At 28.9% G+C, this 23,980-nt stretch overlaps 1 protein-coding gene across 2 annotated transcripts in view; it reads right to left on the reverse strand.

The window, feature by feature from the left end:
• The window catches only part of LOC123271586 (neural cell adhesion molecule 2-like), a 449,338-nt gene that overhangs the window by 22,017 nt on the left and 403,341 nt on the right, over nucleotides 1-23,980 (reverse strand). For both annotated transcript variants that reach the window (XM_044737967.1, XM_044737959.1), the window contains exons 11-12: nucleotides 4,761-4,920; nucleotides 1,877-2,185 (exon numbers count right to left, since the gene is read on the reverse strand). In XM_044737967.1, the coding sequence (XP_044593902.1) occupies nucleotides 1,877-2,185; nucleotides 4,761-4,920 (469 nt within the window). The remainder of the gene's footprint in view (nucleotides 1-1,876; nucleotides 2,186-4,760; nucleotides 4,921-23,980) is intronic.

Genomic DNA, 23,980 nt, shown 5'->3' on the forward strand with positions numbered 1-23,980 from the left:
AAATTGAATAAATAATTAAATTGTTAATAATTGTTTCTCAGTATTAATTTTTCAGCCTTTCTCAACTTCTCACGACCCGATCTTTCCTTCTCATGCTCCCCGGTTTCTGGGACACCGAGTATAAAATCCCAGTGGCGCCCTTTTCAAAGAGGAAAGGGGTGACCAATTGGACAGGGCTAACCACCCCATTACAAGATAATTCTATATAGTTTAGAGTCTATATCGTATTTCTTAGATCCTTTTTCAAAACTGCCTTGTAAACTGAATACTCCGACGGAAGAATTTCTAAACTGTTAACGATTTTATTTTTTTGAAAACATTTTATTCATTTATTTAATAATAGATCTTTTAATTTTAATAAATATTTAAAAAAAAAAGTTCATTTATTAACAGTTATATTTTTTTTAACAGTTAACAAATATCAATGAATATTTTAATGGTAATAAGTAATAACGTCTTAACCGATATTATTGAAAAATTTTTCGATAGTGTAATATTTTCATAAAATAAGCATGTTAGTACCCGGAAACGTAATCATTGAAGTTTATTTTTAATAAATTGCATTTTATAAATTACTCATTAACTGTTGATAAATATTTATTAAACTATTTAATATTAAAAACTCGTTTATTAACAGTTCATAAATCTTATTAAGTATCGACAAATTCTTATATCGGTATACGATCAATGATATTTCTATAGCCTCGCTATTTTGCATCATATTTATAGGGATTTAATTTTTTAGCAAATAGTTAATTGAGTAAAGTTTATGAACAGTCTTTTCATTATAGAAGCTCAAGTTCATTTTTTTATTCAGCTTATTGTAAAATCATTTACTGCTATCATTTTCACATTAGATAACACAATTGCTAAAAAATTCTAAGTCTAAAGGTCGGCTAAAAAAATTCTTGAACATAATGATAAATCAAAAGTTTCTAAAGGCTGAGGTTTTTAAAAATTACATCATACTAAAGTAAGTCGAAAAAGAAAAAAAATAATGTTTAGCCAATAAAAATAAATGTGAATTCTTTTCTGTTTCTTAAACGGCTGTTATAAAATCCTGAGCGGCTTTTTATGTTGGTAATAAATAATAAAATATCGGTATAAGTATAATAATCGGAGGAAAAATCATTTAATATTCTCAAAGAGTTATTTGAGATATATTCGGCAGGGCAAACGTTCACATTTGGGCAGGCGATAAAATGGAAAATAAATAGATTGATGGATAGGCGATGAACGCGATACCGAGACCAAGAGCCATTTTATTTTGATTTGCATCGCTCTCGTCAGTCAACGTCCGCATAGTGACGGCACGTTCACATCTCTAAGTGGTTATACGCGTCGCCGATGTTAACCTCGATTCCACTTTTAAATTATCAAACGGCTTTGAATCGTCAGTTTCAGCTTTTTCACTGTTTCCGAAGTTATCATACTTTTTGGTGACAATTATACCTAAAATTGCCAATTTTTATCAAACTTCAATCTACTCCCTTAAATCGTTAATTACGCTTGATTTTTCGATGGACTGATTCCATTTTGTTAAATCATTGGAGTAGTTTGAAAATTAGTAGTTTTATTGCTTGAAATTAGCAGAAAGCTTGAAGTATAGCTTGCAAGGTAAACTATTTTTTTCATATGTTAAGAATTTATAATAAATATGATTTATCACAGACGAAATAAATGGTAAATTATGAAATAAAAAATTTAGTAGTATTATTTATTATTTAAACGGAGTGTGCATACAAAATAAAACGGTAGATGTATCTTATAAATATTTAAAAATGTATAGTCATGCAGAACACGTTTGTGCATAATAACATGATCTTTCTGTTAAGATATTTACATGTAAATAAGAAATCTTAATTAGTTGACTTACCTGCGGTCACAATTTGGAAGAGACAAGGTCTGGCTTGTGTACCGACTTCATTATCCGCCCAACATGAGAGCGTACCGTAGTCGACGTCTGTAACTGGCGTGTACTTTAGTATGCTTACACCATCAGTGTCGCCATGCATTGGTATCGTAAATTGTTTTGGCGATACTTCAAGGGTTGCCCCACTGTTATTGAATTTCCATCGAAAGTTGCGTACTGGAGGGTCTGCCTCCACTTTGCAACTAATATTTAAGGATTCGCCTCGTGATGCTCCAACAACAATTATTTGATCTTCTTTGCAAATCGGCGCGACTAGAATGATAACAATAAAAATAAAAATAAAATGTGTTAATCAATTAGTGTTTGTTTCTTTTTTTTTCTTTTAATGTGCATTTTATTCAATCAATAATTGAATTTTCGGAAAGTCTTGATTTGATTGATTAACTTATTTTTACACACAGAAAAAAAATTAATTTGAATCAAGTAAATAATTTTGAAGAATTTTATCATCTTAATCTGAGTAAAAAAATTCTTAAACTAAGAAATTTTTCTTGGTTTAAATAAATTTTACTTGATTTAAGAATTTTTCGTCTTGATTCAAAACAATAAATTTGGTTTTTTATAAAAGCGTGTTTTTCGTTTTTTAAACTATTGTTATTAACTGTAAGTAAACTGCACGTATACTTTGTATCCAATTTTTCGTTTTTTTCCCTTTTACTTAAAACGAAGTGTATCGCTGAAGTAATAAGTTTTCTAACCACGCCTGAGCATTTTGTCATGGCGGAACTTTTACTAAGACGTGCGACCTACTGTGATCGTCAGTTGGATTCAAGTTATGCAAAGAACGATCCGCCTCGAAAACTCATTTTCCTTTCTAGTTACTAGTATTACGACGATTTATTTATTTTTTAACTTCCTGATATATAAATTTAAATTTTCAATGAAAAATAAAGTTTTGATTTCAGTTTTAATTTTGAACATTGATTTCTTCATTCATGTTGACATTTTATGTGCAGCATTGTGAATAAAGAACTATTTTGATTATTTTTAGTTTTATAGATCCTGTTTATATTACAAAGATTTTCATTGCATGATTCTGTTTCAGTAAGAAAATTACGAATTAATTATTTTTGAAACTATGAAATGTCAAAAAGATGTCACGTTTTCAAAGTTATGAAAAAAAAATCTTTTCAAAAAAAAAAAATTATAAAATTACGATGATATTAATATTAATATTAAGTCCAAATATTAAGGACCCAAACTTTCACAATGTTTTATTTTTTTCAGCCCGAATAACATTTTTGGTATGTCTTTAGAAAAAAAAAAAAATTTTTGATCTAATTTAATGTTGACGTGTAAAAAAACCAATTGATATAATTATTGACATTCTGTTGTTTCATTTACAGATAGCTACATCACAGTGTCAAAATGTCGAAATATTATACGTCACATCTAGAACAAATACGTGGGCAAAATATAAATGCGTAGTATGCACATATGTTTTACACATATGTTGACAGTTTTATCAAATACAGGCAATCTCTAAAACTATCCAGGCAATTTTGAGGGTCACGATGAAAACACGGAATTATGTATTTTTAGTATGAATTGACAACTTCAATCCAAATTTGGAAAAAGTAGAAATTTTTTCTATCGCCGAAATTCAATGAATTTGATATATTTTTCAAATTTCAAATCAAACTAACACATTTGAAAAATAACGTTCTTTCTTTAAAATATTTCAAACATTTTTTTTTTTGATACATACTGAAATTATTTTAGAATGCAAGTGAATTTTTTTGAAGCGACTCAGTTCAATGTGTGTATGAAAGTGATAAAAAGAAACAAATAGTTCCTCAGAGATTTAACTATCAAAAATATTTCGGGTAGAAGATATATCTATTTCAATTATGCATATTCTTTAAAAATACACACAATTTGATTTTGTATATACATACATAAGTACTGAACATACAATATTGAATTGGCATTTGATATATATTCGGATAAATTTTCACAAAATTTATAAGTTATATATTCTCACATCAATGCAAAATGGTCAGGGCATAAAATATATATCTATATGAATAAAAATATGCATGCTTCGTCTTTATTTTCTTGGTAACTTTATTTTTATTTTATTTGTTTTTATACACTTGGATCGCCTTTTCTCAGCGTACATTCTACCATCATAACATAAGAATTGAACATAAAAAATGTAGGAACGAACTTAAGTACTTTTGAAATATTCACATAGACGATTTTTTCAGGCATCTTTCTCATATATCGCGAGTGTAATAAAATTTCTAACTAGTCATGTGTGTATTCTCTTATCTTTTTTATTGGTTATTAAATTTATCCTTTTTTTATTTTTTTTCTTCTCTGCGTGTTTTTACACCAGACTAAAACTCATCTTTAGACAAAACCATCAAATAAGTGACCTATTTATTATTTTTTCACAAAATCAAACGGTTCTAAACTTTATGTCGTGATATATCATTCGTTGAACAAATATAACTTTTTGTTTTATGTTGTATGGCAATCATTTTTCTTATAACAATATTATTCGCTTCATAAATTTTAACGCCATAATTTGATAATCGGGATTTGATGACGACACTGTCAATCATTGCATGAAATAATCGAATAAAAAAAGATTTATACAATATATTTCACCATGTATTATATACATAAAATTTAGAAAGGATACTATTCATTATAAAAAAAAAGTTTATACCCTTTTCATAATTTTTGCGATTGAAAAAAAAAATATAAAAAATTAGTTTTTGTAGTTTTGAGTTTTATTTTTGATAAAAAAAAAACATGATTGTATAGAGATAACAGTATTATACCTTCTATTCAAATAAATAAAAGCTTTTCAACTTACATTTAACTCGAAAGAGCAGAGGTTCACTCCTTGTTTCTCGTATTGAATTTGTTGCCGCACAAGCATAATAACCAGCACTGTTTCGCGTTACACTTTGCAGAACTAAACTTTGATTCGATTGAATAATTCTTGCTGAAGTATTATGCATCAGTATTTCATTCTGAAAAATAAAATAATCACAGTACATTAGTTATATTTATGCATGATAAAATAATTTTATATTTAACTCTTAGTTTAACTATTGAAAGTTTAATTCTGTTTCAATGATTTAAAACTTTGTTTTATGACTCAATAATAAAAGTTATTAGATGGAATTACAGAATATAATTCACTGTTTACTAAGGTTATTAAAATATTTTAAATACTGATAAAGTTTCATTATTACACTGCTCTTATTACTCTAGCAAGTAGTAAAACGCGTTTAAGGCCAGCCTCGCAGTTTTTAATTTTAATCAGTGCACTGAGTTCTCGTATATTGTAAAAATCATTGTAAATATTATTTACTATTTCAGGCGAAGAGGAATTGTATTAAATGGAAAAAAAAATTTCATCACAAAATTAAAGTGCGATTGGTTTTGAAAAAAAAAGAAGTGAATTTCTCACCAGTTCTTGATGTAAGTGCTAAAGTATGATGTGCAGTATCCTGGTGTGTGTGCATGTAAGTGTAGTTGGGTACATTTGTGTGATCAAAAACCTTGTTTGAGTGATATATTTTCTCGTGGATGAGTGGATGAATTTTTTTAGTTTTCGATCGATGTCGTTCCAACTGAATGAACAAAAACAGACGTGGTTTTGAGATTGATCGATAAAGTTCATTTTAAATTAAACGTATAAATTATCATTTAAATTAAAGCTTTTCGTGAAAAATACTGGAGACGATTCAGCGACCGTGTGCCCTCCTTTGGAGATTTTTAACATTGCCTTTAATCTAAAATTTATGTATGAACGAATAGACAATGATGTTTCTTAATTTATTATAAGAATAGCATTTTTAACGATGAGAATTTTATGAGTCAGGTTGTTTAACCTATACAATGAGAACTTGCTTAATCTGTAGAATAAATAAAATCAATAACATTCAATCACGTTAAATTGATCATTTAAGCTTAAGCGCATCAGAGTAAAGCATTGAACAGTGTATTTCTAGTGTATTCAAACATACATTGATCGTTTTAATGTTTCTTTACTAGCAAATAAGGAAAACGCTTTTGTTATTTTATAAAAGCTGAGTAAAAACATAAAAAAACATTACCATCTCTTTAGAGAAACGCAAAGTTAGAATTTTTCAAAGATTACCTTTGTTTAGCAACTCTGTTTCTTTATTCTCGAATTTCAAAGACATCAAAAACTATTTATATATTTTATACTCATATGTTACGTTCACATGAGAGAAGTTTTGATAACAGGACCAGTATACCGTCTACTATGGTTATTCACAAAGTGAAAAAATAATGACGCAATGTTATGGTTTTAGCAATGAAGTAACAAATAACAAAGAATGTCATTGTGTTTGCTTGTTTGTTGAAAATCAATAATTCTGTCGAGTTAAGCAAAAATTTTAACAACATTTTCCAGCTAAAAAAGATAAAAGTTAACGATCATCTAAGAAATTTCTATTTAAAAGAAGGTTGCGCCGAATAATGACGTCATTTTTCTTAACTGCTCTCACGAGATTTTTTCGCGCGACTTTTTAATGATATCATTCTTAACTGCTTGTCTTTTTTTACAATGCCGGTAATTTCTCAAAAAAATAAAGTTTATCTTATTTTTGTAATCGTTGAAAAATACTCGAGTCAACAATGATATGATAACAATAGAAGAAAAATGTTATTACTGTCATCATTTTAGTTTGATGATAAATTTGTATTAAGCCAACTTGTACAATTTATTTGAATATATTTTATTTCTTGAACACTAAGTAACACTATTTATAATAATTTCGAGAAAATATAAAGTAGTATGGAGAGTAGCAGTAGGAAGGGGATGGTTAACTTTTTTCGTCAACCTTTAAAATACACTCGACTCGGTTCTATAGTGTCAGAACCATTAACGGTAGACAGTAGAGACGGTCGAGCTCAATTTAACTAGATTTTAATCTAGGCTGCAAGAAGGAGCTGGTTGCGGCTTAAAGCGAGACGAAGGGATGCCCTGTAGTAGTGGTGAGCTGGTAAGGCAGGTTACCTTGCTTAGCATAGGTTAAGCCTTGGGTTAAATCTTGGGGTTTACCTTCGATTGTCCCCATGGCGGTGAAAAACAGAGAAGAAACCAGCTCCCGAGAGTAACATCTTCTATCGTACTTTTAGACCCAAAGAGGTCAAAATGACACTGTAATTTTGCAATTACGTGGACCCCAGCCAACAAATATTATATAACTTTTTTTTTATTTTATTCATATTGCTGTGCTGAAACTTTTTGCTTTAAGTGGCCATGGTTTGAAAAATTATTGATAAATTTTAAAGTCAAGTTTTAATTGAAGGCATTACTTTTGTACTTATCGATTATGTCGAAATTATTGTATTTTATGAAGTCTCTTTGAAGCTTGTAAGTAATTCATAATTGAAGTATTATTTTTCTTGAATGATGATGTAAGTAATTCTGATTTATCAATTAATAGGTATAATAACATTTTATTTCTGATTAATTTAATATGAAAACATATAAGCAAAAAAATAAAAATTTTATGTCACATAATTACCTAATTTATATTTTTATTTGACGAAAATTATATGAACAATTTTTTATTATAATATTATTGTATATATGAGGTATCCCATTTTTTCGGCAAAAAATAAAAAAATTTTTTAACGGCAACTGAATAAAATAATACTAATAGACTGATAGATAAGATGGGAAACTAATTTATTTCAATAATAATATTCAGTATATTTTTTTTTAAGATTTATAACTCATTATTAGTCAATAAATAAACATGAAATTTTGTAAATAGTAAATTATAATGAATATGTTTTCTCATCAAGTAACATAGCTCTATGATGTTGTTTTAACTAAATTTCCTTTGTTAATTAAACAAGTATTTTTAATTAATATTTTCTCAACAATGTCTGACTCAAACTCATTAAGAATGAATAAAGTTCAAAGTTAAATTCTTCTATGACTGCTTATTAATAGTGAATTTTTATAGTTGTTATAAGTTTTTAAAACGCATAATTTTGAATGAAAAATAAATAAATAAATAAATAAAAACAAATTGTAATATAAAAATTCATGTGATAAATTTAAAGATACATATAGTTCTCAATACGAAATCAATAACATAAAAATATAATAGCAGAAATAAAAACTTTAGTGATATTTAAGCGGTGAAGAAAAAATGAATAACAAACATTAATACGTAATTTGATGGACGTATAATTGCTGACCTATAGAGGTTTTAAATACATTTTAGTTAACTAAGAAATTAAAAATGCTTTCCAATGAACTTTGTTGAAATACTAAATAATAGTGTATGCAATTTTAGTACAAGAGTAAAATAAATAAAAAATAAATTGTCAATAAAAAATGTTTGACTTCGTCCATATTGATCAGTTCTAGTACTATGTCAATCGAGTAAATGTGATGAAACTTGACATATTCATTCAGGTTTAATCACATTTACTTCAATGGCATACCACTAGAACTGACCAATATAGGCAAAGTCGAACGTTTTTTATTATTATAACTATGGTCGATAAAAACAAAAATTAAAATAAATAGTTGATTTTGATGAAAATAAAACAAATAGGATGATGTTTATAGATCGTAGTTGTTTTAGTGTTTTAAAACTGAGAGAGAATTAATGGGTTATAATTAATATCTACGAAATGTAAATGCCTCGACGCTGATAGCTGGGCAATTTATAATTTTAAATGTATTAATTTTTTTAATCTGGCTGCCAAAAAAAATTGTTTTGTCACCACAATGAAAATTTATAATAAAAAATAATCCTAATTACTTTGACAAATTGTTTTTTCTTTTAAAATTAATTATATTTTTATTGTAGACAGGTCATAAAACTTGAAATAAATAAATATCAGGATGGTGATTTCAGCAGTTTTGTGGCATTATCTCTTTACAGATTACCAAACTTTTCAAGTAATTATGACATTGAAGAAAGCTAATGTTCACAAAACTTTAAATTAATGATACAAATTTTTTTTATTTTTTGTTGGCAACTTTTAAGACAAAGAAACTTTTTAATTTAATATAAGAGATTCTATTCAATTACGATATTAATACTGATTAGATGAATGATGTGTCTGAAAAAAGTGTAGCTCTTCCACTCTTACTTCGATCTTTTAACAAAGTCTTACCGGAGTAATGAAAGAATAAAATAAAAATCCAATGTAGTTGAGACTGTAATTTTTTTAAAGAATCAAAGTGCTGTCTGAGGAGAATAAAATCCTGGGTATTTCGTCTTTTTTTTAATCATCTCGTCTACGTCGGTCTCTAGTATCATCCAAGAGAACAAAGTCTGTGGTCACTCGTACATTATAGCATTCGAAGTAGACCGTCGCGATTTAACCAACCATACCAGTGCCCAGTCTGTAGATATCTTAAGAGGTCGCCTCAAGGATACTTTCCAACGTAGATCGGGGAAATTCAGTGGCCCATAAACGATTGGATTCCGCAACGAAAATTGGTCATGCTTTATGAATACTCCATACACGCACACACTCACCTGCACACATACACACAATTTTAATTTTTAGAATTTCGGATTTTAAATACATTACGAAATTTTTATACAAACTAGCGGACCCGTCAGACGTTATCCACAACACCCGTCTTAAGGGGCACACCTAGTGTGAAATTTTTAAAAAATCGTTTTTTTTTTTTTTTTTTTCATATTTCGATAGGTTATACCTTTAAAAATAACATACTACAATTTTTAATCGATATCTCAAATAGTTTTTAAGTTACAGCCATTTCTAGAGTAGCCGCTCGGCAGTTAGAATAGGATCATTTTATCTTTAAACGCGTTTTCCTTGAAAAAGCATTTTTCGAAATTGCTGCAGTGATTACTCGGAGACAATTTTTTTCTGCATGTTCTGTATATAGTTCTCCATACAATGACCTACCAGTTTTTTGATCTGACCAAAAATCGAATTTTGGTAGGCCCAAAACGACCAAAATTTAGGGTAAAATTCAACTTTTTTTTTTAAAACGTCGCCATTTTGTCAATTTTTGACATTTTTTTTCGGCCGTAAATCATTGTACAAACAATATCTTCTAGTTCCACGAGAATTTTTTTTTTTGGTTTCATCCACGGAGAAGGCCAGAATCACTGCAGTAGTGGAAGACCTTTTTTTTTTAGCGCCGTCGGAGATCGCATGTAACTCGAAAAATATTTAATTTTTTTCTTCAAAAATTTTACTGTGCATTCTTAAAATATGTATAAATATACCCTTAAAATTTTTAAACAATTGATACAGTAGTTTTTTTTTAATTTCCAAAAATCGCCTTTTTTTTTAGGCTGTCACACTATAGGTGTGTCCCTTAAATTCGAAAATTTTAAACTTTTTTGAATAAGCTGTAACAGTTTGGACCGTTTTGATGAACATTTTTATTAAAACGTTATTATAATGTAATATTTCAATTAGTCTACTATAGAGTTACACTGAAATTAAAATGAAATATTTTTGAATATTCGACACTGCGATCGCAGCGCTGTTTGCACGATCCAATGTAAAACATTCCAAGATCAACAAAAATTTGTAAATAAAAAATTAATTAATTAAACATTTTCCAGTGGAATGAATTGTGAATATAAACCATTCACGAATTCACTGAAACACACAAAAAATTTCATTAAAATTGGTCTAGCCATTTAGGAAGAGTTCACGAACATACACACGGACAAAATAATTATATATATTAAGATATACAAAAAATATTGATGTTCATTTGAAATGGTTCGAATCGCATCGAGAAATTTTTTAAAAGAATTTTGAATACTTTAATTTTCCGAAATTTCAACTGTCTTAATGAAAAATTAAACTATGAAAAAATTTACATAAAAATTTCACATAAAAAATCAACATTACGAATTCCTTCCGTACATTGCAAACTGCATTTCTTTTATGATTATTGGTTGTGAAATTTGGAATGTACTAACACCAGCCATCAGAATGTTAAAAATGTTAACGGAATTTCGTATGATTATTTTATCATTATTTAATAATTGTTCGTGTTAATATATCTGTTTGAAAATGTAACTATATATAATGCTTATTATTTCAGAATAAAAATCTAAATGATAAATAAATAACTTAATAACATGCTACATGTATATTTTATTAGTAGAATTTTAAGGTTGATACTAACATCTGTACATTGAGTAAAGTTCGAGAAAACACGTGCTTCTTTATAATTCATAAAAGTCAGTTGATCAATAAATAAAATTTTCTATCAACTACTCGTACGTGTATCGTTAGTTGTTAGTTCAGTTGTTATATACAGAGAAAAAATTGTATTATCAGAGAAAAAATAACTCTATGCGAGTTTCTAAATTTTAGTAATTTATTGGGTTTATGTATTTAAGTGATTAATAATTTATTGCCTCAATCAAAGAATAAATGCTAGAGGTTATAAGTTCTAATTTACAAAAAAATATCCGGTGTATTTCACATAATAAATTATTTATATGATAAAATGTATTTTTTTTTAAATCTTGATCTAATCAATTTGTGCATTTTCAAAGTTTTACATAGTTTTTAGAGATAGTTAATTTATTATGAAAATATATCGTGAAGTGTTTTTAAATAGATTTCACTGCCACGCTAGATTTCATTTTCTTTTGTTTTGTACATTTGAATGTGGTTATGTGTTAAATATTAATTCATACTAGGAATTCAAATTGCGCGCTTTAATCCCAACCAATAAGGAATCAGTAACCATTTTTTCGAGATTTTAGAGATTTTCGATACTAAACTAACTTCAGTTCAATCATCAATTTTATATTATAGGATTATAATCAGACATATTTTTATTATAAAATGAGTTTTTATTTTAAAAGTACTGGAACTATGAATTTTACAGTTAAAAATATCGCAAAATCATTGAGTCAAAGCTCTTTGATCTATAATTAGACATTTTCAGCAGTCACATAGAAATTGTCGATTGCTAGTATAATTTTTATAGTATATAATATATACCTAGTTTAACATAAACATAATGATTTGATAGAGTGTAAAAAATGAAATGAAAATTGGCATTGTAGTTTCATCCACATATGAAGTTAGCAAGTATCGTAATAAAATTTAGCACAATTGTCATATACAATAGATGTAGAAGTAAAATGTCGATGCATGTACTAGATACAAAGAGTTGTATAAAACTGCTTAAACTGCAACAACAGAGAAGCGCACATTACAAATTTTCTAGTCGACGGAACACAGTTGCGTGCAGCAGGTGGAAGAGTAGATTGGATAAGGGACGAGGGTAAGAGTGAAGAAAAAAAAGTCAAAAGAAGAACGAGGCGGAAAAGAAAAAGAGAAAGAGCTACAAGTGATAAGAGATAAAAGTAGAATAAAGAGAATAAGAGCAAAAAAAAAGAAAAGATAAGTGAGGTCGAGGAGCTGACTGCACATGGGGCAGAAAGTTGCACTTTCTTGGCCTTATGTACCCTCAACTCTGTCACTCTTTTGCCCTCTTGGATCTCAGAGCTTAGTATCCTCTGCGTTCATTCCTTCTTATGACCCAAGCGTCGAACATTCCGAGAAAAGGACCGGAATGACGGAGTGCACATACAGAATAGAATGAGGACAGACAACTAGTTCTAAACGTTCTCATATCTTCATGAAAGGACAACTTGAAGAATTCCAGGCATCTTATGTGCACTATCAACTTCATCCAACCTTTCTTTCAATCTTATTTTTATAGTCACTTTTTTTTATTTTCAAAGTGTTTAGGGTGATTATTTTATCATTTCTTTTTTTTCTATTTAATACAATATTGCATGCCTTAAGCGCGAAGGTATGCTCTAATCTTGCTTAAAAATCGTGATTTCGATTCAAACGTGATTATCATAAATTAAACGAAAAAAATTATGTATAAAAAGCATATTGAGATAAATAATAATAACTACAGAACACGTTAAAAAAATTTTTTTATCGATTAAATAAGATTTCTTCGGAAAAACTCGTTTTTCTGACGAATAAAGTGAATAAGAGCGTGTTATTCACAGGAGTACTGGGCTTGATAACACTAAAACTTTGTCAAAAATCATTTTCACGATTTAATTTTTTTTGTTTTATTCCTTAGGGAGTTTGCCAAAACTCTTGTGAAAATTGTGTGTCAAAATAATTCCGTTTCAATACAGTTAATTTTTTTCGACTGTCAGTTCGGTGACTTTTTCTGCGATTTCTGCAGCCATATATATTATTTTTCATAAAATAGGATTGAAATAACTAAACAAGCAGAAATTATACATACATGATGGTATAATTACTAACTGTTTTATCATCTGTTAAAATTTTTTTTTTGCTCGACCTACAGAGGAGATAACACCACTCGCGGGAAAATTAAAAAAAAAAAAAAACGAATAAAAAAAGTATAGAAGTCTTTATGAAAAAGTTAAATCGTAATCTAAACATTCAATCTAAATTATTTGTGTATCATATGAGCGCTTAAGGCATGCTCATTTGGATTTTCCAAATTTTTTATAATTGTTTTTAATTGATAATTTTATTGTAGAATATTACTGTCTTCAGTCAAACTGAGAAAGTCAAATTTTCAGTAGATTTAATGATGTAACTAATGTAACTAATGTTACAAATATAAATAATGCTGTGAAGCGGGAAAGAATAGGAGTTACGGTAATTATTACGTGAAGCGTTCCAATGTGGGAAGGATCATCTTAATGTGAGTTTATAGAATATGCGAGAAAAATTATTAGATAGCTCGGACTGGGATTCGAACCCAGAACCTTCCGAAGACATGTCGGCTACTCTACCATTTGAGCTATCCGGTCTATACTAAATTTCCTTTCGCTTATTCTATATACATTAAGCCACACCGTCCATCTTACGGCAAGCATTTTTTTACAAATATAAATAATGCTGTGAAGCGGGAAAGAGTAGGAGTTACGGTAATTAGATGTCACTAGCTCTTAGACAGTTTATAGCGTAATAATTTGTCGAATACTTAAGTAAAAATAATATTTAATCTTCTTAAATAGTAAATCGGATCTTATCGACTAAGCGAATCTTACTCTATAATAAGTTACTACTGGCATACTTAATTGTTAATGCTATGGAAATTATTATGTTGCTAAGCATTAGTGCAGAAATTTTTAGAAGATGACTCGATGTCTGGAGAAAGAAGTACGAGTATACGCTTTAAGCTTTATACGACATAAGTTTACGTTTCTATAGCTTCTTGAATTTGGCACTTATATAGAATGAAAATTGTTTTCCAATTAATATTATTTTCATCATTAAATTATTTTACACAATTATAAAAACATTTTATTTTCGCTATAGAACTTTGAAAACTTATTTTTTCAGTAAATTATACTGTCAAAAAAATAATACCGTGAAGTAGAGCGATATAAGTCTACTAATGATTATTTGAGAAAGATTCAGTTGAATCTCCATACTTCATTTTTTGTTTTGCATTAACTTCAGAATTTTTGTGTTCGTGAAAAAATAGTCAATTTGACTTCTTTAGACTAGCCCATACCTAAAAATGATATAATAACAATACATTCATTTATCGTACAATAGTTTTTATCTGTCAGAAAATAGAGACAATAAATTTATTATCAAAATAATGTAATTGATGTTTAATTAAAAGAAATTATTTGCTGTTTTTATTTATTTTTCTATAAAAGTTGAGAGAAAAGTAATTAAATTAACAATAATTATTAATTTCCGAAAGTAAAAACGAAAATATAGTTTATTCTAGCATCGCGTTAATAATATGTCTGAAATTAATTTGCCCTTGATAAAATTTCTACGTAAATAACCTCGTATTAATGAATTATGTACTGGATTGGATAATCCTTTGATCCGGTGCGTTCAACCTAGCGTTCATAAGAATATCAATATAAACTGTGAAATAATAATTAAAATAAATACTTCAAAGAGTGCGTATGTTTTTCTATTCAAAACTTTTCTGATAATAAGTATTTTAATCAAAAATACAAACTAAATTTTCGACAATGAAAGTTAGTGATGTTCTTTTAAGTATGAAAAACTATAAATATGTACTAGTAAGTTGTTAACGCTAACATTTGTGACATGCAAAGGTACTCTCTCATTTTTTTTAACTACCTCATGTGGTTCTCGAGACATGAGTAATTCGATAACTCTCCAAGTAAGATTGCTGGAGAGAAATTTTTATTTGTAATAGTAACAAAAAATTATACCAAAATTTGAGATTCTTATTGGTCAGTTCAAACTTTTTATATTCATTTATTCAGGAATTTTTTTTATAATTATTTGAATCCTAATATCAGTTATTATCACTGCATAGTATCAAGTAGCTTCAATAAAGTTAATTGTCTTGGATTTACTTGGAATTACTCCAAGAAACCATTCAAATGTCAACTTCGATAAATTTAAAATTAACATTCTTAAATTACCAATTTACTTGTTGAAACTTGTGTAACATCAAGGCTTGCTAATAGTTTTATGGTGATACGTTACCATCCACCTTCACTAATCACTAGGTTAAAGCCTTGTAACACGCTACATCGTTTCAGTTTCGGTTGGACTAACGAGTGCAGGCCGTCTGAAGTAAAGCAGGTTGACATGAGCTTCATTGTCGTACTTCAGCCGAAATTACTTTTTATTTGATGCTTTTTGCGAAAATTGTGTCATCTATAACATATCCTCGCCTTTGACTCTTGCATCAAACTTCCGCTTACACGGAAAAAAGAAAACTCGAAAAATTACAGTATATAATGCAACGTAGCGCTTCGTAATGAAAACTAGAAAAATTACAGTTTCAGATTGTAATTATTATAGATTCTATAAAAATTACATTGTAGAATGTAATATTTAGATTGAAAGCTCTGAAAATTAAATTCAAAAATTGAATTTAGAAAAATGTTATTTCAAACTGTAATTTTTCTAGTTTTGATTACGACGGGACTGATTTTACATTTTATACTGTAATTATTGCTGTTTTCTTTTTTCCGTGTATTTTCGTAAATTCGCGCTATAAATCTCAAGCTCATATCATAACATAGAAATTATCGAATAAATTAAATTTTTTCTTCAATTTATTATAGTTACTCATGAAAAATTTTTCTGATATGGTCTATGTCGATATATAATTTTTGATATTTCCTGATATGCCCATATATAGGCTGATAGGAAAATTGGCCATATTAGGCCATAGATGGTTTGATATGTCTTACATGACTTTATAGGCCGGATATGGTCATAAATGTTTATTTGTGATTAATTGATCAAATGTAGTGTTGAAAATATCCGACCGATGGCGCATGATCGTTGAATCATCTCCTAACATAAAACTTAAATTGGAGGTGTTAAGTTTTAAAATAAAAACGATGTTTATACTCTCCTCAAGAGCTTATCCGAAATAGTGTTTTAATTTAATCAACACGTTTCTAAGAAATTAAAAAAATTATAGTGAATTAGAATTCTATTCTCATACATAGCCTGATATGGCCGTACATGACCAGATCAAGCTACATAAAAATTGGCCAAATCAGAAAGTTTTTTTACGGGTAGTTAAAGTTTTTTGAAGAGAATGTAGTAGTTTGTAAATTAATATTCGCATGATTTTATTCAATTTTTTAAATAAATTACGTAGGATCATGTCCATTTTTTAAAACACACGAATTACTATCATATTTTTAAATCATTAAATAACAACTTTGAAGTCCAAATGTATCTTGTGAACCAATCCATATATATGTAAATAAATCAAATAAAAAACGAAATTTCTAAAAATACCTGATCTCTTAAGTAATATAAATATTTGAGACTGTTTTTTCATTATTTATTTAAAAATTTTTTTAGCCTTAACTCACTTGTACGTGTATCATGCCGAACGTGTCGCGGACATGCCTTAACGTTTAGCTAGCTGCAGTCAGATTTATCGTTTCTTGGTCCTTATTGCAAACCAAGTCACGATTCTGTCGCCATTTCAACTGTACTATTTTTTCCGAGTTTATCTTTGTAGCTATTCTTTCACTGGCGCCACTCCATGTTGTGATTAGAAATAATTCATGCTTGGCAAGGACTATACCAAATGCACTGGGAGTTCTTTACGGGAATTAATGATTGAGTTTAAGTTCTTAAGAGAAAGAAATATAGTTTAAGTTTCCCACAAAAAAAGTTACCCAAGTAAAACAAAGAACCGAAAAAGAACAATAAAATGTGCCGTCTACGCTCGTATTGATGTTTTCTTCTTTACTTTTAATGTATATGAAAAACTGTATGATGTTGGTTTTATTACTCTGTCATTTCTTTCTCTATTATGATTTTATTATAATGCTTCAAAAAGTATTGGATATTACCGTTGAATATGCAATATACCGTAAAAGGTAACCTATCGATTCTATAAAAATTTACTATCGAACATAAAATTTGTAAATCCTGTAACCCATTAAATTCGATAATAAGTTAATAGATTAATATAGTTATCAAGATTTTGCAAAGACATCCAGATTACTCTTTAATTATGATTGAGTCGGTCTTTCGAATAAATGATTCGAAGCTACTTGTCATTTATTACATGTTTGATAGTTCTATTTTACGGTTTATAATTTATTATGAGCATACTTTAATATACAAATCTAAAGTCAAACCTCGTTATACGCTACCGCTAGAGACGATAGGGAAAAAAAATTATTGGAAAAATCCGAGATTATAGCAGATTAAATTTTAAGGAAAAAGACTTAGTCATGAAATAATTTCAAAAATTTTAATTTCAGTCGAATTTTTTCCTAACAACGTTTTTTATTCCATGTATATCGTTTGAATATTTTATAGTTTTTTAAATAATATCTTGTTACAAGATAGTCATATATTTATTAAACATAACTTTTCATACGGCGTTTACTTTCATGAATTTGAAGTTCTTTTAGGGTTAGTAAAACTAAGTAGGGGAGCTTGACTGGGCCATAAGGGAAAATCTGAATCTCGGACTTTTCCAATAATTTATTTTTCCCTATCGCCTCTAGCGGTAGCATATAATGAGGTTTGACTTTAGATTTATACTAGCTGTGACTCGCCCGTTCCGCTGGGCGCTTTATAAAATGGCATTTTTAGATCTAAACTTGGAATTTAATTAGAATATTTTTTTGACTTGCACAGATTCCAAATTCTATCGAATTGGCATTTACCTTTTACCCATGTAATTATTCTGTAGCTAATATTCATTTTAATTTTCAATGTGCAATCATTATAACATTCCTGTGTCTTTCTTACAAAAATAAATAATAATTGATATGAAAAAAAAAAATTTATAATGAGCATTGAAAGTTTCAGTTAAAGAAATGGCAGGTCTCATAAGTGAATAAATCTGCCTAGTATGTAAACGTAACCAATAGAATTAAAAAATTTATTTTAAACAAATGACAATCGAATAGAATAATAATAAATTTAGTTACATTAAAAATTTATTATTTCTAAGTCAAAAAAATATAGATTCCGGATCAGTAATCACCAACATATCATATACTTAAACCTTCTCTGAAACACGCTGCATCTTATGGTATAATAAGTATTAATCCGATCGGTTCAGTAGTTTTCGCAGTATAACCGGACAAAAAAACCGGCTCTCCATTTATTAGTATAGATATTAAAGTATCCTCATAACCATAATATTTATCGCTCATTTTTTATATTGAAAAAAAAAAAAAAAAAAAAAAAAAAAAAAAAAAATAGTTGAAACGAATGACAAATCTATAAAATAGCTAGTCTGTACTATTTCCAATGACATCATTTTTTTTTGTTTATTTTATTAATGTAATGCAGTTTTTTAAGCACAAAAAGATAACTTGTTAATTAAAACAATCTTATAAGAAATTTATAAATGAGTTTAAAAAGAAGACTTTTTTCGAAATTTTTTAACGATATCTTTTGAACACACAGAAAAAAAAATTAACTTGATTCAAAAGAAAAATTCTTGAACCAAGAATATAATTTTGAAGAAGGTAATTGTCTTGAATCAAGACGAAAAATTTTTGAATTAAGTAAAATTTCCTGTAACGGGTTGTTTATGCCTGTTCATTGGCCCCTAATTAATTTAAATAAAGAACAATCCAATAAACAAAATAATTCTAAATTAACAAGGGCGCCACCAGGATTTTTCAACACGGTTCCTGGAACCGGAAACCAGAGCTGAGCTTATAATCTACAGGGAGAGAGAGTGGAGGAAGGTGATCTGGAATGAATAAACTTTTATTTAACAATATCCGGACTTTTATTAATAACAAATCAACTTTAACAAATTTGCTGACAATTCAGCTCACTTATAAACTAACAACTTATTACCTAGCGACGCGGAGAATTGACTGCGAAATAAACGATATTTACAAACGACCCTTTTTCCAAACGACGATACAATGACTAGCTGGGATGTTCTAACGGACGGTCTCCCACAACCTGGTTACAACTAGTTGGGCTTTTTCAGAACGAACGGTCTCCCACACCTGCCTAAAACTAAACTTAATCCTGCAGTACCCTCCCTTGAGCGTCTATACTGCAGTTTCTATCTTACTACCGTGGTACCCCACTTGGCGTCTATACCACGGCTTCTAACTTACTACCGTTGTACCCTACTTAGCGTCTATACAACGGCTTCTAACTACGTCGCGTTGTCCACTTGGCACACACGCTCTATCAAAATTCTTAATTCTGACGGTACCCTCTTATGGAGCGTCTATACCGCAGTTTCTAACTAAATCGCGCTGTCCACCGGACCCTCACGCTTTTAGACTGTCTGAACTACTCTACTCGGCAAAACATCAACAAGTAGAGAATGTACAAATTCACATACACATATCCCGCACGATCTTCACACACATAACCCGCTCACACACACACACTGGCTCTACTTAACTTTTATTTTTGACTTATAAAATTAAACTCCAAAAATTACAACATTAATTTTTATTAAAATTTTCAGTCATTAGCTCGCAATTAAATCGTAAACCATTTTCACAAGTAATAATTTAATTCTCAAAAAATCTACACTAAAAACCGATGCCTGAATTTATTCTAAATTATCCACGAGTTTAATACTCAACATTAAATAAGTTTTTAGGAACAATATCGACGCATAAATTTATTTCAATTCAACTCGTAATTTATTTCTTAAATTTTGAATAAATTCTTAAGAATACTCTTTATAAAATTCTAACTAATTTTCTGGGACTTAATCCACGCCGTTAAATATTTTTATAAATAATTCCAATAAAATAATAATTTTAATTTTCAATAGTTCAATATATAAAATGACCACGTGGAATTTTTCGATTTATAAATAATTAATAAAACAATTTATCTCAATGTAAAATAAATTCACGAAAAATTATCCACGGGTATCCAATCTTAATTGCGTCGAAGTTCAGTAGCCAATTCTCAATAAATAAAATATTTTTAAATAATTAAATAATTTCCAATAACAAATTATATTAATAAATGATAATTCAATTGTTAAAAATTATAATGATAGTCCAATTGTTACTTTTATATTTTCTGCGTAATAAAATTCACAAGGAATTTGTGTGCTCAAAATGGACGCCGTTGTTCGTAACTGCGTAGCAAATATGACCTCGGGTATGCGACCGACGCTTGACCGGTCGTGAGCCGCCGATTGGAATAATTCTCGATGTTCAGAATTTAATTAATAAAATAAATTTATTTAAACCAATCTAAGATGTTAACAATTATCAATTGGCCAAATTAACAAATCAATTACTCACGACTTCCAAACCCAAGAGGTCTAGAACATCCCTCGGGTATAAAATCCCCAAGAAGAATGTTCAAACTGCTAACGAACCAAATTAATTAAATAAATAATTATTATTAAGCAAAATTATTATAAACAATTGAATTACCAAAAATTTGATTAATAATGAGAAGTAGTACTATTAATGAGCCGGGTATGCACCCCAAGGCTCAACAAAGAGGCAAAAGTCTCAATACCATAATAAGTTATATACTTGAAGAAAACTCTGGTACCGAATCGGCTTCCTTCTTTTTGGATACTTTGGTTGGTGATGTTGCTTCAGTGGACACTGCACTACTTCTGATTTTCTGCAACTACTCAACTGACCAAGAAACCCAAAATTTCCCCCACTTAATGCTAGTCGGGTCCCGAAGACCGAGACGCGCCAGTGCTGCGTCGAATAATTATCACGCGTGTGCGATTTTACCGTCACAGGGTAAATAGCCCTGTTACATTCCTTAAATCAAGAAAAATTTTCTTAAATCAAGAATTTTTCTACTCAAACCAAGAATATTGATTGAGCTCTTCAAAAATATATACTTGATTCAAGAACATTTTTTTTTTCTTTGCAGATCAACCGATTTTGATGTGGTTTGCGACATCCGACGTCTTTTTTTGAAGTTATACAGAATGTAACAGCAATATGACGTGGAGATCTGACTAAAACTCGAATTTTGAAAATTTGAGTTAAAATAATAACTTATTAATTTGTTTTTAATTAATGATTTTCACAGCGGGAAGTTAAAAATAATGATGTACTATGTACTACTTGAAAAATTTTTTAATTATTCAATTTACTGTTACTGAACTATGCTACAATAGAATTATTAACAATGAGGTATAAAAAGTGGCCCAAAGAATCTATTCTTCTGCAAACAATTGAGCATTCTGGTAAATTGAGTATTGGACCAGACAGATGTCTCTCGATTTCACTTAAATATTTAATAATGAATGAAAAAAAAATAAGAGTGATGTTTTCTCCATTACGTTTTTAAGGTTTACGTAACGAGCATATAAAAAAGACATAGTGTTGATAATTAAAAATTGCATAAATGTGTCACACGATCTTAAATTACTCTGTTTATGTTTCATTTTTCTAAATTGATATTTTGATGGTCGGTTATAGTTTGTAATTTTAAGTAATAAAAGTTTTAATATTTATAGAGGTCATTAAAAATTTTTTTATGTACCTTTATAGCTCTCAGGTGCTACTAGGGTGCATAAATATATTTATAGGCTTTTTGACTTTCGTAATGTGGTAGATAACAAATCTTCACATTTTTATGCATAAATTATTTTAATTGCGACATTTCGTAAGACATATTTAAAAATAAAATTATTTTTATTTATATACTTAAATTACTGTTTTATGTAATTAAATAAACAATTTTTATAAAAGAATCTTTATTCATTGACTCAAAAATCCTTCATGATTTGTTCATTATTCACCTTTCCATGTAGACGCATGCTTATCATGCCATTTAAGTTCATATTATGAATTTTAGACATATTAGTTATACGAGACATAATTTGATATATAACGCTAAAAAATTCGATTTCTAGTTAAGTATAAAGCAGCCTCTATAGCTTTAGCTAAATTAGCTTTAAATTTAACATTTTATTTCAGCTCGGCTAATTTAACTTAAAAAAATAAAATTTAACATAAATTGACTTTCGTTTGAACAGAATTAATTGTAAATTTTAATGTTCAAAAGGATACCGAATATTTGAAATAACTTCATGCTCGACAAATTATCCAGACACACTACATCGTACAAAAAGTAAAAGTAAAATCTGAGTGGGTTAAAATCGATAATAGAGCCGAGGTACTTTTTGAAATGAATTATTTTTTTACTTATTTTGTGCTTTGTAGGGCACGGAATAGATAACAGAAAAATGTGGAATGAAAATGAAGAATAAAGAAAAAAAAAGAGCAGTAACCAAGAGGAGGAGGAGGAGGAAGAAGAAGATGAAGTACAAGGTATAGTAGGTGGATAGCTAGTCAGGTAACTCATTGAGCGAATGAACGAGCAAGTGAGTAGACGAGTTGAATGAAGCCGGATCATATTTTTAAGAAGCAATTTCGTCACAAATCTGTAACGCCGCAGCTGGTACTCAGTCGTTTCCGACATCCTTGCGAAAAAGACGAGCATCCGACAAAAGATCACGATGAAACGAAACCTGGGTGGGTCTCGGATCTTGGAAAGGCAGGAAAGAGAGCAGATGCAAGGGTGCACAGAGAGTAGTACATAGTTGGTAGTTTCACTAGTAGTAGATAGGAGATGGTAGATGGTAGATAGTAAGTTTATATATATGGATATGTATAATGGCTGGATGGTACGTTGAGTAGCATGAAAACGGGGTAGTTCAGGTTACCCAGCTTAGTCTATAAGAGTGGTAGGACTTAATATACTCAACCCAAGCCAGAGAAGATGAGGTCTCGCTCGCGGACGATAGCGTTCCCATCGCCAGAGGATTAAACCGATTGGGATTAAAGGATTACGAGATTCTACCAAGATTCGTTGCGATTCCCAAAAAGATGTCTCAATACGAGATGTAAAATCACTCTTAAATAAGTGTTATGGCTGTCTTATATGAGATTATTTCCCCTTCAATATTTGGTTAATTTATAGCACTCTATCTCTATTATCTATATCTATTCATCTATATTAAATTTATAATATAGTATTTATCTGTGTTATGAAATTATGTTATGCTAATATTTATCCCCGGTACTTATATCGAAGCAATTCGGCCTCTAACACTTTGCATTCTCTCGGTAATTTTAAAGTTATTGAGATATGTGTATCTAGTTTAATGAAACTTTATGAGATCCTTTTTTCAAGAAATTTCTTAGATTACATTTTATACTTTTTGTAACTATACACGGAGATACTATTATTCATTTTGAATTATTTTTAAATTTAAAGTTAACGCAGGCTAGGTTTACTTTCACATTTATTTTATTTTTTATGTTAGTTAAATATTATTGTTGAAACTGCAGCTAAAAAATAACTTTAAGTTAATGAGATCGAGTTGGAGAGTGTAAATAATGTACAGGATAGGTAGATTAGGATAAATTTTAGTTTGATAATTCTTTGAAAATTTGTTTTAGAATTAATTTATAAGTTTTGATTTAGCTTGGTTGAATGTTTTTTTTTTGTTTTAATTGACTTTGGTTGAATAAATTCAAACAATGATCAAATAATCGAAAAATAATAAACCATATAAATCAATAATTTTTCAAGGAATCACGATTGATTGCTACAAATTGAAGTTTTGAATAA

Source organism: Cotesia glomerata, linkage group LG1 (genome assembly GCF_020080835.1).
Source record: "Cotesia glomerata isolate CgM1 linkage group LG1, MPM_Cglom_v2.3, whole genome shotgun sequence".
NCBI lineage: Eukaryota > Metazoa > Arthropoda > Insecta > Hymenoptera > Braconidae > Cotesia > Cotesia glomerata.